Source organism: Myxocyprinus asiaticus, chromosome 34 (assembly GCF_019703515.2).
Source record: "Myxocyprinus asiaticus isolate MX2 ecotype Aquarium Trade chromosome 34, UBuf_Myxa_2, whole genome shotgun sequence".
In the NCBI taxonomy this organism is placed as follows: domain Eukaryota; kingdom Metazoa; phylum Chordata; class Actinopteri; order Cypriniformes; family Catostomidae; genus Myxocyprinus; species Myxocyprinus asiaticus.
In genome coordinates, this window is record NC_059377.1 from 41,152,572 (window position 1) to 41,170,515 (window position 17,944).

Consider the following 17,944-nt stretch of genomic DNA (forward strand, 5'->3'; position numbering starts at 1 on the left):
CATAAATCAAAACACACATACACACATACACACATACACACACACTGACTCGTTTTAGACACACACCGCGATCGAAACCCACCAGCCACCCACATGCAGACATCAGAATATCTTCTGTTCCACACACACACTGTCTGGCATAAGAATAGAAGCTGAATCTTGACTGATCCACTTCCATGTTTGAATGTTGCTACTTCATCAGAAACACTTTGTATTTGTGATCAGCGAGCCATAGTCACCTGCAGGATCTCTGAATCTACAGTATAATGAGGGACTTTGTTTTGCTAAAATTACCATTTGACTGTACAATCCTGCTTGCTAAATAAATAAATAGAAGGACATGAAGGGGCCTGGGTAGCTCAGCGAGTATTGACGCTGACTACCACTCCTGGATTCGCGAGTTCGAATCCAGGGTGTGCTGAGTGACTCCAGCCAGGTCTCCTAAGCAACCAAATTGGCCCGGTTGCTAGGGAGAGTAGAGTCACATGGGGTAACCTCCTCGTGGTCGTGATTAGTGGTTCTCGCTCTCAATGGGGCGTGTGGTAAGTTGTGCGTGGATCGCGGAGAGTAGCATGAGCCTCCACATGCTGTGAGTCTCCACGGTGTCATGCACAACGAGCCACGTGATAAGATGCACGGATTGACGGTCTCAAAAGCAGAGGCAACTGAGACTTGTCCTCCGCCACCCGGATTGAGGTGAGTAACCACACCACCATGAGGACCTACTAAGTAGTGGGAATTGGGCATTCCAAATTGGGAGAAAGGGGGATAAAAAAAATAGATGGACATGAAATACTGATTTGAGCTGTTGTGATTTACAAAACAAGAAACTAGCACAGCTATTCACTTTATTCAGCCCCGCCCCTTTTCCATGCTCTGCTCTTCCTAATTTTGTTATCTAACTTCCTGTTTGTATTGAAGCTAATGAGAAGAGTCGATCAAAATGGATTACGTGTGGGAGCACAGAAAGTATTTTTCCCCAAGAGTTGATGGTGTGAGTCTACAGCACCCCTTTACTACGTGAAAATGCTCGTGAAGTGTTTTGCTGTCACTCTAAATGCTCTTTTTTTCCGACACCTGCAGAGGTAAAATGGAGATCACATTCGAACAGCTATGACACACTGCACTTTTTCACTATACAAGCGTGTAATTCTGCTTAATTTGTGTAAGTTTCAACTTAATAATTTGTGTTAAAAATTTCAAACAGTGACAGCTCATATTATTACGCATGCAAGTTCAACATTAAAGAAAATTATTATGATGTACTTTTTAAAATTAATTTGTCACCCTGCATTTTTTAGTAAATGCACCCTCCAACAACAACGGAGGGCAGAGGAGCGAAGCTCACAACAACGAGCGGAGCGTCGGGTGGCTAAAGCACAGCAAGTTGGCACAGTAGGGGGCACAGGTGGTCCATCAGCCAGTTGTCTCAGTCAGTCAACCCGTGGCACCTGGGTCTGCCCCGTGACCTCCTGTCAGCGGGCTTTCGACACTTCACGTGGCCTCAAGGTGCACAAAGCCTGGCACAAATGTTGTGGTGACGTCACCGCCACTTAGTGGCGAATGGCGGTTGTTTTGTGTGTATAAATGTAGTTGCACCCTTCCCCAGTCCCGGTTTAACGCTCAAAAAATCTGCTCACCTTAACTATAACACGATGGGTGAATGACATGAGAAGATGGTCAGAGGTGTCGTGCAGAGATATTTTTAATGACTTTGTGTTGTCTCTTGGAGTTTCGTGAGCACAGAGGCACATTAGTACGTACACAGTGTGAAGGTAGGATCTTGGGTATTTATGAATGAAACTTGTTTTAAAATCTCCCCGCTCTGCTTCCAGTTGTTATGATATCCCCTGAACACTTTCAAATACTCTTGATAGCTTATGACAACTCTATAACCTGTAAATCCACTTCACTAGCTAATTACACTTTGACAGCAGCACCAGAGATATCTATATATAAAATGCTAGAACGGAAGTTCAGAGACAATATTTTCAAGATGGCTGCATGCAAGTTTCTCTGGCGCATAAGGTGAATAGAGGAAACAGGGGCAACAGCCAATTATGCAGTTAAGTGCTCATTATACAAAAATATTCAACAGCAGAATACAGCAATTAACCAATCAGAGCAACCTGGTCTCATAGTAAAAACTTGACTCTATATACATTTTTGCAAAACTTGTTATTCGTGTCTCCAGGTACAATTCCCTTCAGTTTCCAGGTGAAATGAACACTAGAGGTGCTACAACAACAGTGTGTTTTATTCACTTTCAGTCAAATCATGACTTCAGTGGCTGATTATTACTTTATAAACACTTATTTTTCGCTCTATTACTCAGACCCTTCTTTGTTATGATATCGACACACATTTACTCTAACGCTTCTTTTGAAAAAGTACACATTTTAAAGCTTGTATTACAGACCCACCTACATATATTCAAATATGATTAGCTTGCATGGTATCGCACCTCATAGAACACTGGACTTTGAACTCGGAGGACCACGGTTCAAATCCAGACAAGAACTCAAACTGACACGTGAAACGACAGAGATATAAAAGCAACACAAAATGACGTGGTTGCTTCAGAAAATGAATTTTTCACTTCGCTTCTGCATTTTAAAACACTATTGGTCAAGGTTAGGTGTTGGTTAAGGGTAAGGAGGTCTGTTTTGTTAAATTCTCATTTCTCTTTTCGGACACTATTGGTTAAGTTTAGGGTAAATTTTTAGGTTAGGAAGGTACGTTTTATTAAAACCTCCATCTATAATTCGCCTTAAAAACCTCGTCTGATTACAACCTCATTTAGCTCAGTTTTTGGTGCCCCCTGCTGGACATTTCACTTGAAAAGGGCAGACAAATGTGTTATGAAGCACATAATTTCAGTTTTGCAAAAATGTTGCAATGATCACGTAAATTTCATGAGACCAGGCTGAATCAGAATCAAGTATTCCAGACAGCAATACAGCAAATAAATGCTATTTATTATGTTAATACAAACAATACAGTAGATAAAGGCTATATATAATGTTAATATAAACAATACATTTGACTAATGTTATATATTGTGTAAAGGAATTAAAATTCTCTCATCATTTACTCACCCTCATGCCATCCCAGATATGTATGACTTTCTTTCTTCTGCTGAACACAAATGAAGATTTTCAGAAGAATATCTCAGCTCTGTAGGTCCATACAATGCAAGTGAATAGTGACCAAAACTTTGAAGCTCCAAAAAGCACATAAATGCAGCATAACAGTAATCCATAAGACTCCAGTGGTTAAATCCATATCTTCTAAAGAAATATGATAGGTGTGGGTGAGAAACAGATCAACATTTATGTCCTTATTTACTATAAATATCCAGTTTCACTTTCACTTCCACATCCTTCGTTTTTGAAGATTCGCATTCTTTGTGCATATTGGCACACACTGGTCAGGGAGGAGAATTTATAGTAAAAAAAGTGCTTAAATATTGATCTGTTTCTAACACACCTATCATATCGCTTCTTAAGACATGGATTTAAGCACTGGAGTCAAATTAATTACTTTTATGCTCCCTTAAGGGGGTCACACACTGGACGTGTTTGGCGGAAGACATGGAGTGTCCTAAAATTCAAAACAATTATTTTCTATGAATGTACATACACCGCCCCCACTCACCGTCTGTCGGTGGCACCCAGCAACAACTCTGGAGGCTGCTCACATTTCTGCCGTGCCACGGAGTGCAACTCGCAAAGTTTTCCATTCCAATGCGACCCAAATCATTTATTAAAGGGCATAGATTAGTTACTCTAGCCATCACTGGATTATATATTGTGTATATGTATCTTTCATATAGCCTACACAGTGTAATTTCAGTTCTAGGATGTCTTATTGTGGTTTTACAGCTTGAATGAATCTTATTCAATGCTACACACAGGTAAATTTCATAATAAACATTGTCATTTCTAGTCGTTCAGTTTGCGCAGTTACACCAGTTTAATACACTACCCTGCACACTCATCAACGTTATTTAATTTTTATTTTTATACAACACACCATGTTCTGCATTTATATATCACTTGAATGTTGTTTCTCTTACAAGTGACCAGTAGAAACTTTGTCTTTTCCATGGAAACGGGACACTATTTGCACGAATTTGCAAAAGAAAAGCTGCTGAAGTGTAGTGCTGTGCTTGGGGAATGTTATATTTGGTCATTCTCAGTAATAGAAGTCTCATTTCTTTAGCCTTTCAGTACACCAGGAAACAGAGCAAACATGACAGAGTGACCTTTTGTCAAGCACCTCTCCTCTTCATTGTGGACCTCGGCATCAAATGGCATAGTTCAGATCCGAGAGGGCATGTGGACTTCCCTCAAGTGGGTTTCGTTGAATTTGTAAAATAGATTTTGTCCACATCTGAAGGTATGAAAACGGACACACTCTGGGTCGAATTAAGAGACATATTAAAACAGCAGGAATGGGATCATGGACTCTTACCAAAGAGGATCTAACTTCATGTTGCTCACTGGATTTCTAAATTGAATTTGGTGATCCACGCGACCTAGAGTGGTAGAGAGAAACTGCCCGCCTTCTCAAGACCACCAGCCTTTACTCTATGGGGATAAATGCATGGAGTCTTTGGGATGTGAAACTGTTTAACTATATTGCATAATCTATTTTAGACTTTTTGTGTAGAAATATGGATATCCAAAGGTCAATTTTGAATCCAAGTATGTTTGATTTGGTCAGTGATGTGAACTTCATGGAGTTGATGCCAAACATGCACAGCACCGACTGCAATGGATGGTCCCAGGACTTGACTTCCATTCACGCGCTCGACATCTCAGTGCCCCAATCTAACGACTTTTGCACGCTGTCATCGACCGCCACATCGCCAGTGATCACCGGTACTGGGAAATCTAAGCGGAAACGGGTGATCAGCACCGTCCAGCGGCAGACTGCCAATATCCGAGAGCGCAAGCGGATGTTCAGCCTGAATGAAGCATTTGACCTGTTGCGCCGGAAGGTTCCCAAGTTCACGTACGAGAAGAGACTCTCGCGGATAGAGACTCTGCGTCTGGCCATCGTTTATATCAACTTCATGATGGAGATGTTAAAAGACAATTAAGCTTGCATGCAGTATTTCCATTGCATTATCATGTTTAGATAAACGTTTATTGAGGTACTTAAAGATTTTATTATGGAAAAAATATTATTATTTCTATTTTATTGTTATAGTTGACTTTAAGTGCCTGTAATGATGGCTCATTTGAAACATGAGTTATCATAATGCTATTACAATTTAGACACCAAGAAGTAGCCTATTAGGCCTATATAAAAATGTAAAAAAATGTCACAAATAAATGCACATTTTAAGTTCAGGTCTGGCTTATTCAAGATTATATATATATATATATATATATATATATATATATATATATATATATATATATATATATATATATATATATACACACATATATATATATATATATATATATACACACTGGCAGCCAAAAGTTTGGAATAATGTACAGATTTTGTTCTTATGGAAAGAAATTGGTACTTTTATTCACCAAAGTGGCATTCAACTGATCACAATGTATAGTCAGGACATTAATAACATGAAAAATTACTATTACAATTTGATTTTTTTTAAATTACTTCAAAGAGTTCTCATCTAAAAATCCTCCATGTGCAGCAATGACAGCTTTGCAGATCCTTGTTATTCTAGCGGTCAGTTTGTCCAGATACTCAGGTGACATTTCACCCCACACTTCCTGTAGCACTTGCCATAGATGTGACTGTCTTGTCGGGCACTTCTCACGCACCTTACAGTCTAGCTGATCCCACAAAAGCTCAATGGGGTTAAGATCCAGAACACTCTTTTCCAATTATCTGTTGTCCAATGTCTGTGTTTCTTTGCCCACTCGAACCTTTTCTTTTTGTTTTTCTGTTTCAAAAGTGGCTTTTTCTTTGCAATTCTTCCCATAAGGCCTGCACCCCTGAGTCTTCTCTTTACTGTTGTACATGAAACTGGTGTTGAGCAGGTAGAATTCAATGAAGCTGTCAGCTGAGGACATGTGAGGCGTCTATTTCTCAAACTAGAGACTCTGATGTACTTATCCTCTTGTTTAGTTGTACATCTGTCCTTCCACATCTCTTTCTGTCCTTGTTAGAGCCAGTTGTCCTTTGTCTTTGAAGACTGTAGTGTACACCTTTATATGAAATCTTCAGTCTTTTGGCAATTTCAAGCATTGTATAACCTTCATTCCTCAAAACAATGATTGACTGATGAGTTTCTAGAGAAAGCTGTTTCTTTTTTTGCCATTTTTGACCTAATATTGACCTTAAGACATGCCAGTCTATTGCATACTGTGGCAACTCAAAAACAAACACAAAGACAATGTTAAGCTTCATTTAATGAACCAAATAGCTTTCAACTGTGTTTGATATAATGGCAAGTGATTTTCTAGTACCAAATGATCAATTTAGCATGATTACTCAAGGATAAGGTGTTGGAGTGATGGCTGCTGTCTAGATTTGATCAAAAATGACTTTTTTCAAATAGTGATGGTGCTGTTTTATACATCAGTAATGTCCTGACTATACTTTGTGATCAGTTGAATGCCACTTTGGTGAATTAAAGTACAAATGTCCTTCTGAAACAACAAAATCTGTACATTATTCCAAACTTTTGGCCACCAGTGTGTGTGTGTGTGTGTGTGTGTATATATATATATATATATATATATATATATATATATATATATATATATATATATATATATAGTTTTGATCATTATACAATTTGGGGCCTGAGAAAAAAAAAGTTTATCAGAACTCAACTTGTATTGCAACAATGTTTTGCTGCTGCACAGTTAATGACATCTAAGAGTATAGTAGGGTACAATAGGGCTAAAGGTCCCCAATGGTAAAAGGCACTTTTGATTTTATTTTCTCCCAAAAACACTAAAAAGCAACAAAAACTACCTCAGTGCTTTCCCTAACACCTGTTTGTCACTATGCACTGCAAAATATTCCTGATCCATGAGATCCTTGCATGTGGTGTCTAAAGTTTGATTTTGAGGAAATTTGAACTAATATTGAATCATTTTTTTAAATGTTGCAAATTTATGTAACTAATGAGAATCCCTGAAATTATCACATTTATTGTTTGTTTGTTTGTTTGTTTGTTTTTTATTTTATTTTATTTTATTTTTTATTGTCATTTTCAGTTATTTATTTTTTTTATTTATTTTAAGGTGTTTAATAATAACTGTCCAATAAGTGAAAGAATAGTATTTGGGGTACAAAAAAAAAAAAAAAGATAAAGCACATTGTTTTTCTTAAGACACATAAGCACTTTTTTTTTTTTTTTAAGTGGGTCGAATAGATTTGTTATGAAAAATGTTAAAGTGGGCTCACATTGACTTATCCAATCACAATGGAGATTAATTTGTTTATAAAACACTTGAGAAGTTATGAAATGGCAAATGACTGAAATTAACCGGAAATTGTTAATCCTTTATTGAAGTGAATATTTTGAATATGTCTTAATAATCTTAATTTGTTATTCAAAAAAGCATCTTGCTGTCTCAAAAGTATTTGCCTAAATTGACTACTTTTGTCCTATAACTATTGTTCCTATATTTACACAATATCACTATAATCCCCCTGGATTTTACCCCAAATGTGGGAGCTCTTTACCCTATGTTTGGGGTAAAAGGCTCCTTCGCCACCTTAAAGTAATAATAATAATAATTTTTACTAAAACAACCTTCTTTTCACACAAATTGTTGCTCCATCAATAATATATATATATATATTATTTTTTTTTGTTTGTTTTTTCAATCTTAATACACTTAATGACCAGAAAAAAGCTAATTTCCCTTAAGCCCTGTTGTACACTACCTTTTCGTGCCCTACAAGGGCGTTTTAACATATTGTTAATCATCTTAGTTTTATTGGAAACTGTGACGACCTGTTGCTTTTTTTTTATGTTAGAATCAATTTTATACATTGCATTCCTTTTTATCACGGTCTGCCGCTCATGCAGGTGTATACTAGATCATATGTGTGGATTTGTTTCAGGACCCTGGACAGGGCTGACGGCACACCTTTTACAGGTGCATCGACTTGGCAAACTGTTAAGATTAACATACCTGTAAATGTGGACGCTTTAGAAGCACTATAGGGGTCTCCAATCAACAAAAACAGTAAGAGCAGGTTTGTTCGACAGAAAAAAACACGTGGCTTCGATCATTTATATAGGCCAAATGTAAAATAAAATCACAGCAAATATGGGCATTCCTCGATGCATTTATGGTGAATCCGGAAGCCACATCACAGATGCGCTTTTACGCACGATGACACTGTGAATCATGGATAAGTTTAATCAGTGCGCCCCCTTGCGGAATCTTTCAACTTAAAAGGGACGCGTGAGATCCCCACTGTCCTTTGACATCCAGAAGCCTTTCAGTGGTTTACATATGAATGTATAATGCCGGTATATTATGTAACATTTACAGAAACTTAAGTAAGACCGCTCTACTTGTGTCAGTCAGACATTGCAGAGACTTTGGATGCACGGACAGTTTTTGGGGAGTTGTGTTTGTGTTGGAGTGATGAGGCCACACAGTTTGCGCGCGACCCGTTGCGTATGAAAACGCTGCAGAGGGGAAACCTGACGCCGCAATAACACTAAAACAGACATGCATTTCAGAACATGTTCAAATAAACAATGAGCTCTACTTAGCCAAGCCAGATTCGCTCTGTTCTTTTACAGATGGATTTCAGCCCACTGACTGAGAATAATGACACAGTTCTTCATAACTGCCAGTGTGCAAATTGGCTGTAAATGATGTTAATACTATAACTGCATTGCTGACATGTTATGCATTACGATTGACACAAGAAAAACCCTTAATCCTAAACTAATTCAACGTTTTACTTTTTATGCATGCGTGCTGTATTTCCAGTTTTTGAATGTTTAACTATTTAATGTTTCAGTATTATTGTTGGATCACATAGGCTACTTCCAAGTTCACAATTTTTCCATGAAGCATGTTTGATATTTTTATGTTTTATACCATATAATACACATTATGCATTTTAAACACAAAATAAATATTCTATTTCTATTAATTCTGTTCTATACTACATACACATCAACGTTTGCAGTAAGACTATATCCTACTTATGAGTCTGAATATGTCATAATTGAATAACTCATTTAAAAATTAATCATGAAACTTGGCAAAATAGCCAATGTTTCAATACTGAGTGTTTAAATATTGCTGTTGGAACATACTGCTAAGTTTTGGCATAATGGCATTTTTTATGTTTGATATTTTCTTTTGGTTCTATTCTATTCTATTCTATTCTATTCTATTCTATTCCAAATGTATTTAATGACAAAACAATACCATCAATGCAAGACTATGTGAGACTAAATGGCATCAGTGTGTATGTTGTGTTGTGTGACAGCATTATTATTATTATTATTTGCATTTTTGAAGTTTTATATTTTTTTTAGGTGTGTTCTGTTATATTGAAGGCTATTGTATTATATTTTTAATGATACTAATATAATCAATGCAAGAGCATGTCATCAGTGTGTCTGTTGTGTAATTGCATTGTTTTTCCTTATATATATATATATATATATTCTTTTGATTGGATTTAATTCTATTCTATAATATTTTATTTTATTATTTTTGTAATGACAAAAATAATATCCATGCCTGTTGTGTTTAGTTTAAATGATGCACTGTGATGCTTGAAAAAGTTGAAAGAATGGCTTCTTGTATAACCGAAACCTTTTGGATCACCCTCCTCTCCCTCATCTCTCTTACGTCACGCATCATCTTGTCCAATCACAGGCCACTCCATAAAGTTTGCGTCTTCCAGACTATAAGAGACTCCAAACTTTCCTTCAAGTTTGAGAAACACCTCCGTGACGCACAAGGAGAAACCCCGAAATACTGAGAGTCAGGGACACAAAATCACTGCTTTGGACCCCATTCAGGAGGAGTGGGAATTTTGGGAGTTTAATCACTTAATAAGAAAAGGTGATGTTTGAGGAAGAGGCGATGCATGAGGAGTCCAGCTCCCCGGAGTCTCCACTGGACAGTTTGGGAAACAGCGAAGAAGAGCTCAACAGACGCCCGCCGAAAAGAAGCGGCAGGAAAAGACGACCGAGCAGGAAAAACGGCGAGGATTCGGACAGTCCGACGCCCGGGAAGCGAAGCAAAAAGTGCAACAGCAGCAGCAGCAGCCCGGAGTCTCTGGAGGACCTGCAGACGCAGCGCGTCATGGCGAACGTGCGCGAGCGTCAGAGGACTCAGTCTCTGAACGAGGCGTTCGCATCCTTGCGCAAAATCATCCCGACGTTACCTTCCGATAAACTAAGCAAGATACAGACTCTCAAGCTCGCGGCCCGGTACATCGACTTCCTCTGTCAGGTTTTGCAAAGCGACGAACTGGACTCGAAAATGTCCAGCTGCAGTTATGTGGCGCACGAGAGACTCAGTTACGCATTTTCCGTGTGGAGAATGGAGGGCGCGTGGTCCATGTCAACATCCCACTAATGCATGGATGCACTTGTATAGTGCAGCACGGTATGCGATGCAAAACGTCATGCATTTCAAATATATTCTATCTAACATGTAGAAACGGGCAAAGGAGTGTACCAGAGGGTTACGAATTTAAAAGCTGAGAATAATAATCATATTTCTGCACTACCTGTCAAAAGTTTGGACACACTAAATGTGTTTTTCGTGACCTTGAAAAACTTCTCAATCTAAAGGCTAATGCATCTTTATGTCTGGTGAAGGAAAAACATTCAACAAGTGTCCAGCATACATGGAAACTCCTTCAATGCTGTTTAAAAAGTATCCCAAAGTATCTAAAGATTATATAAGATATGTTTAACAGTTCTTGATCATCTTATCTATATATTTCTCAGACTTCCATTTGTGCTATTTCACAGTCTTAATGAGTGTATTATTATTGTGCTAACACCGGGAAAATAGTAATAATAAAGAATGTATAGGTTTGTCCAAACTTTCGACTGGCAGAATCATGTATAGCCTAATTTGAAGAATCATTGTGTGCTGTAAAATGTTAGTTGTGGTTTGGTTTCAAGGTTCTTTACTCCTGCACTTCTATTTAGCACTAAAAATGGTTCGGAATCTGGTTTGTGGTTTGCACTATTTTTTGGCCATTTTTAATGCATATTTTAAATATCTGGTAATTACCATTAAAGTAACCAGTTAACAAGTGAAGTGCATATTATTTTGAAGTAAAAGCTAATTATATTGCATCGATTTTTGTGGATTATTAAACTCACTCTCTTCTTTTTTTTTTCTTCTTCTTTTTTTTTTTTTTTTTTTTTTTTTTTTGCGCAGATTTTTGGCCTCAAGTATGGAGTCTTAAGAATCGAAATGAACCCACTGTAAGGACCAAGATACAATAATGACGGAAATCGATAAGGATTATCAAGGGAAAATTCTGGAGCATCATGACGTCGTTGCAAGCACTTACAATTGTGAAACGCGACATGGGAGCAGGAATTACAATTAAATCTGGGCTTGTTATTACAATTTTGCTGTTCTGACGCTGAATGTGGAAACCATGTGCTTCTGTAAACATGCATGTCAGCCTTGCCAACTCATTCCAGCACACAGCAGGAAAAGACATCGCATTTACTGAAGCAGCAACAAAGTGCATGTCGTCATATTTATTTAGTTTTACGAAACGAACGAAGGAAGGGAATATGAAAACTGCTCGGCTCATATCTGTGTATTTTCGTTGTTTGGTCCAAGAAAAGACTTTTATTTATTTATTAATGATTGCCACAATGCAGAATAGATCTGGTGTCTACTTGCATTTCTATTTTAAATACTGTGTACATATGTGTATATATGTTCTGCAATAAAACATGTTTTGAATATCTATTTCAAAGTCGTTTTTATGGATTATAAAGGAGGAAACGCAAACGAATGTGTTGCAATAACCAGTCTATAAAATGTTTGAATTTTCGACCTGCTCTTTAACAAATTTGCTCTTGGTTGGGTCTCACTTTTTAGAGTACAGTCCTTTAAAGCCTTCTTATCAAAATAAAATATGATTAAGCTTATTTTATATTGTAGAGATATGTTTTTAAAATCGGTAAGTTTCTGTTTTGAAAATCAATTTTTAGAACATTTTTGCAAATCATGATATTTTCATCAGGCCTTAAAAATACAGCAATGAAATCGGAAAATAAAACGGAGAATGTTTATTCTAATCAAGAAGGCTAAGCTATATATATATATATATATATATATCTCATTATTAAATGATGTTGAGTTCCTTAAAAGAAAGATAACAATAAATATTTCTGCATAATTAAGTTTTTTGTGGTTTTGAACCCAAAGGGTCCCGTGTAATGTTACAGGATTTCTGGGAAAGCATTTTAGGATGTAGTAAGGAATCATTTGAAGAAGGTGTGTAACGAGGCTCCAACATGTATGGAATTCCCAGATGTCTATAAACTGAGGGGGTCGGGAAGGTCACGGAAAGGTGCAGCAGGTCAAAACGACAAAACCCGAACATTTTACCGCCTGAACCCCGGTCCCTCCCCGGTATGAGAAATATGAAGAACAAATTTAGAAAACACTCAAAATTAAGAAACAGGCTAGTAAGAATATTATATAGGCCTATGTCAATATTTCTATATAGCTTCGAGAAATATAACAAACATTTAGAAACATGAAAATAATAATAATAATAATAATAAAATACCTCAAATAAAAGAAAGGTCAATATTTGTGTTTTTCTATGTCAAAATGATAGCCTATACTGTATATTCCAGTACAAAGAACCCCTTATCTGAGGCTGAGAGAATTATATATATATATATATATATATATATATATATATATATATAAAATATTAATAAACATTTCAGGAAATAAATGTAAGAAGAAAATGTAATATAAATAATATGTAAAAAAATAAATAATAATAATTAGGTAAACATTAAGTAATTAAACAAAAAATAAATACATACATTAAATATAAATAAATGGTAGATTTGTGTAATTATTGATAGGCCAAATTATTGTATGTAAAGAGTTTTAAAGAGGCAAATCCGCCGTTTTATTTCTCTTTGGTGGTATGCACTGATTTCCCGACAAAAACATTCCAGAAGTTTGTGGACTTGGAGAGGGAGAGAGAGAGAAATCTCAGGCACCTGAATCAAACTTCTTTTTCCAGATGTTGTTAATATGTGTCTTAAAGTCACGTGAAGAACACAGATGTTGAGATGCACAGACCCGCCTTCACATTCACAGAGTTCAACACAAATTGACTTTTCTTTTAATAGAAGTTAGACTCGATGGCATAGATGGAATGATATATTTGTGCATTGCTTGTGTGTGTTTTGAAATGCGCAATCGACCTGCAAAAAGGGACGTGGAATAGACACACCGCCTCCAATTCTCCTTTGAAGTCCTTTAATCTGGAATTATATTGGGTTTCCACACAAGCACCGAGGATATACCGACGAATGCATTTGGTAATTATTTCTGTAAAGCTTCGACTCTCGTTTGCATCCGGACAATTTGAACATTGTGTCTCGAGTTAAAGAAGTGAACTGCTGAGATTTGTTTTTGAACACAATATGGTGTGTGTTTCATGGGTATCATGTGTTCATTCAGTGCTTTTAGAACAGGCTTGTTGTTGTTGATCTGTTGATCATTATATTATTCATTTTCTATGCAAAATTCTAGAACTGAAATGTAACCACTTTAAATAGAAAATCAAATAAAGAAATCTGAATTCACGTTCTGTCCTTTACTACTGGGTCAGCGTTAAGACGAAAGAAGTTAACACGTTAAATGGTTTATTTTAGGATTTACGCATACGGAGGCCTTCTGCGTGATCAGCTTGAAAACGGAATTGTCGTATAAAGTGTCAAATACTCTCTGACAGTTCAGGAAATAAATGGGCTTGTCCGGTTAAACGATTTGAAGTATGCTGATGTGAAAGCATCGGTTCTGACCTTTGGCGCAGTAAAGATTCGACCGAGCTGAATCGATTCACCATCTTCAAATGAGCATGTCCGTGTTGTGTTAAACTTGAGTGTGTGCAGAGAAGTGTGTGTGTCACCTCTGTGGACTTGACTGCATGAGATTCCTGACCTCTGCCAATTATAAAGCAGTGCATGGAGAAAACACACACACACCGTCGGCTCTTTGATGTGTGTTATCAGTCTCTGAATTCAAAGGCCTCTAGGGACATTAATGAACTGGTCATCTGCTATCAACAGACTAGAGTTCAATGGGAGGAAAAATACAAAATTTTGATAATGTGTAAGAAAAAAGATGCATAATAAATAATATAACTGTGGGGAAAAATGGCAGATGCTTATTTTGTTATTAACTGCACATTTTTGCTCCTGTTTTGCTAGAGTTGTACAGCACTTTGGGTTTGTTTTGTTTGTTTGTTTGTTTGTTTGTGATTTAACGCCATCACACCATCATATTCATGGCGAAAAACAAGTTGAAATACTATTAAAGATATAATGTTAATGATTAAAAACCTGTATAAGGTTTTTTCAATAAAGTTATGATAAAAACTCAATGCGCTTCATTTATAAATAAGCATGACTTGCATTCATTTAACATTAACATTTATTTTAGCTAATATGTTTATAAGAATAAAGAGTAAAATTATTAGAAATTACACTGAAATTATGATAACAACTCAAATGTATTAAGAATAATCAGTTAAACAGAAATTATAGTAAAACTGTTTACTTTTTTTTCGTGTTTTGGTGTTGGGGAAATGCACAGACAGGTTCACTATTACTTTAACAGGTATCAAATTGATACTTGCATTTCCAATAATGTTTTTATTATTATTATTATTATTATTATTATTATTATTATTATTATTATTTATAAATCACAATATCAATGTTTAAAGGAATATTCCGGGTTCAATACAAGTTAAGCTCAATCAACAGCATTTGTGGCGTAATATTGATTACCACAAAAATAAAAGTTTGACTCGTCCCTCCTTTTCTTTAAAAAATAAATAAATGCAAAAGTCTGTTTTACAGTGAGGCACTTACAATGGAAGTCAATGGGGCCAATCTGTATACGTTAAAATACTCACTGTTTCAAAAGTGTAACCATGAGATGTTATCAATATGTGGGTTAACGTGATTTTAATGTGATAAAATCACTTAATAACCTTCTCTGTGTAAACTTACAGCCAATTTTACAAGTTCGTTGCCATGACGATGTAACACCGTAAACCCTAAAGCCCTAAAAGGACCATTTGAACAACTTTACAGCTCAAATAATACACAAGTTTTAACAGAAGAATTAATACAAGTGTTTTTATAAAATTATAAGCTTCACATTTCTGACTTTAAACCCTCTAAAAATTGGCCCCATTGACTTCTGTTGTAAGTGCCTCTCTGTAACCTCCATTTTTGCTTTGTTTTTTAAAGAAAAGGAGGGACGAGACAAAACAGCTTTTTGTGGTAAACAACATTATGCCAAAAATGATGTCGATTGAGTTTAACTTGTATTTTTTGTTTCATTTATTTAATTGTAAAATATATGAACAAACAATTCATATTTTCACGTTAAGGTGGAAATTATGCATATGTATCTGAATAATTAATATTTTAATTGTCAACCGCAAATTTCCATCCAAACAGGTGTTATATCTATATCTAAATATTAATGCTAATATTATATCTAAAATCGTTTCTCAAATGCATGGTCAGGTGGACAGAATTTGTTTTGAAGTGAAAACACAATGTCCATTTTATTAATAAACACATCAACCGTTAACATATTTATATCCAGAACACGCACATATTTATTGTTTTAACCACAAACAAAATGTGTTCATCTTTAGTAATAATGACTATGATGGAGAGTTATCCTTAAAACACTTTATTGACAGAGTTAAAGTCAATAATAGTTTTAACAGATTCTTATTTCTAACTCATCGTTTTTTGTTAAGTTTAAATAGTTTAAATATGGATAATATTGATTATCAGGTGAATCAAAATGCATAAAAAGAAAGTCTGCCGTCTTGAAGGGTGAGTGCACACTCAGAAATGTGGAAATGCAGTGGTGTAGTAAATCAGTATTAACAGGGTGGTTTGTTGATTTGAGCCTTCATTGAGGTCAAAGTGAGGTCAAAGGTCAGCTCTAGTTGTGTATTCTTGGAGTAACCGTTGTAGGTCTGTTTTATAACACGATGTGGATTTTGTTGAGTTGAGATTGTCCACGACATGTTGCTTCAATCTTTCCCTTTGAAGTGTCTGTTCTGCTCAGTGGAAACTTCTAGCACATAAAGATGCCTCAAACTGTATAGCTCAACTCAGTGTGTTCAGACTGAAAGACTAGATTAATATATGATTTCATTTGAGTGAAGGCCTTTTCAATTTTGATTTAATGGGTTCTGGGACAAAAAAACAGAACCACATGGATCTGGCTCTTTCATGTCACTCAAGCTTTGTTCTGACGAAATGGATTCCAATCATATTCAAATTATTATGAGCAGCCAGATCATTTGTTCCTATTTTAATTGTGTCCAGAGATTCAACTCTCTACTTTTCCTTTATATTCAATCTGTACGTGTCAGTGAAAACCACAGATCTTTCCTTTTTAGCACTATTCGGATATGCTCGGAATGCAAAACTTGTGCTATTTCTGCAGTATGCAGTATGTATAATGTGCACAGTATGTCGATTTTCAGTATGCATGGAATACCAAACTGTTCTAGCAACTACATTTGCAAATGTGCACTATATAACCAAGCACACAGCGTAGATTATTGTATACCATAATGCAAAATACTTAATTTGACCTTCCAGTATCCAATGTGAAAAATAAACTAGAATCGATATGAACCATGATCAGTCTCTTAATTTCTTGACTCATTATTTGATCACACTATCAAATGTTGGGATGTTCCACTCAAAATGTGATTCAAAATGTTAAACAAATGTATTTCTGATATGATAATTGGGTACCACTTGCTGAATTTATCATACATCATATTAGGTCACATTAAAGAATGTATGCATACTGTTCTACATACAATTTTTTTTTTTAAATAGTATGAAATATACAGTGTACACTCTGCAGTATAAGTTAAACAGTATGCTAGAATTCCATTCTTGGTTTAAGTACTCTCTTTCACAATTCCTCGATCATTCTATAATAGTAATAATAATAATTGTATGAATTATACAAGGCATATTTGCTATATGGAAAATCTAAATGGAATAGTTACATTTAGAAATTGGCTTTTCATATAGTTTTGACGCACTTCCTGATTAAATCCCATCCGCATCCGGTCATATCTGAATACAGATACATATAATTTTGCCACTGCAACAGATACAGATATGCATTATGACTATGTTGCACAGCCTTACTAAATACCCTATTAATAGCTATGTTTATTCCATGTTTTGTATATTTACGTGCATTCCATATTGTTTATTTATTTACATATCATCAATTCAAATCAATCACTCTGGACCCCGTTCACCCTGCCCATTACCTTTTTGAACTGTTGCCTTCTGGCCGATGCTACAATGCTCTGAGCACCAGAACCGTCAGGCACAGGAACAATCTTTTCCCTCAGGCTATCCATCTCATGAACAGTCAAGGATTTTTAGATATTTTTATAGGAAAACAATACAAAAATTATTATCAAGAATACGATTTTTGCCCTAATATCAAAGGTCTTACTAGAAAAAATAAATTATGATCTAACGTGAATTTTCTTGATAAAAAAAATATGATCATGTCTGGTAACGTGCATGTAAAATGACTAGAAATAGCATTTTATCTTAGCGTAAAGCTGACAATTTACACAAGGTTTATTTCTATTTCTTCTGCTCCAAACTTACTTCAAACTTACTTCTCTGTCTGCTCGT

General features: G+C 35.8%; 1 protein-coding gene and 1 long non-coding RNA gene across 2 annotated transcripts; both read left to right on the forward strand.

The window, feature by feature from the left end:
- The first annotated feature begins 939 nt into the window (after nt 1-939).
- On the forward strand, nt 940-4,621 carry LOC127425367 (uncharacterized). Its single transcript, XR_007894608.1, has 3 exons — nt 940-1,165; nt 1,302-1,509; nt 4,225-4,621. It is a non-coding gene; the product is annotated as an uncharacterized LOC127425367 (long non-coding RNA).
- Nucleotides 4,622-9,941: 5,320 nt separating this feature from the next.
- twist1a (twist family bHLH transcription factor 1a) lies at nt 9,942-11,913 on the forward strand. Its single transcript, XM_051671293.1, has 2 exons — nt 9,942-10,601; nt 11,391-11,913. The coding sequence occupies exon 1, from the start codon at nt 10,056-10,058 to the stop codon at nt 10,569-10,571; it is 516 nt and encodes a 171-aa protein (XP_051527253.1). The 5' UTR covers nt 9,942-10,055; the 3' UTR covers nt 10,572-10,601; nt 11,391-11,913.
- The last annotated feature ends 6,031 nt before the right edge of the window (nt 11,914-17,944 follow it).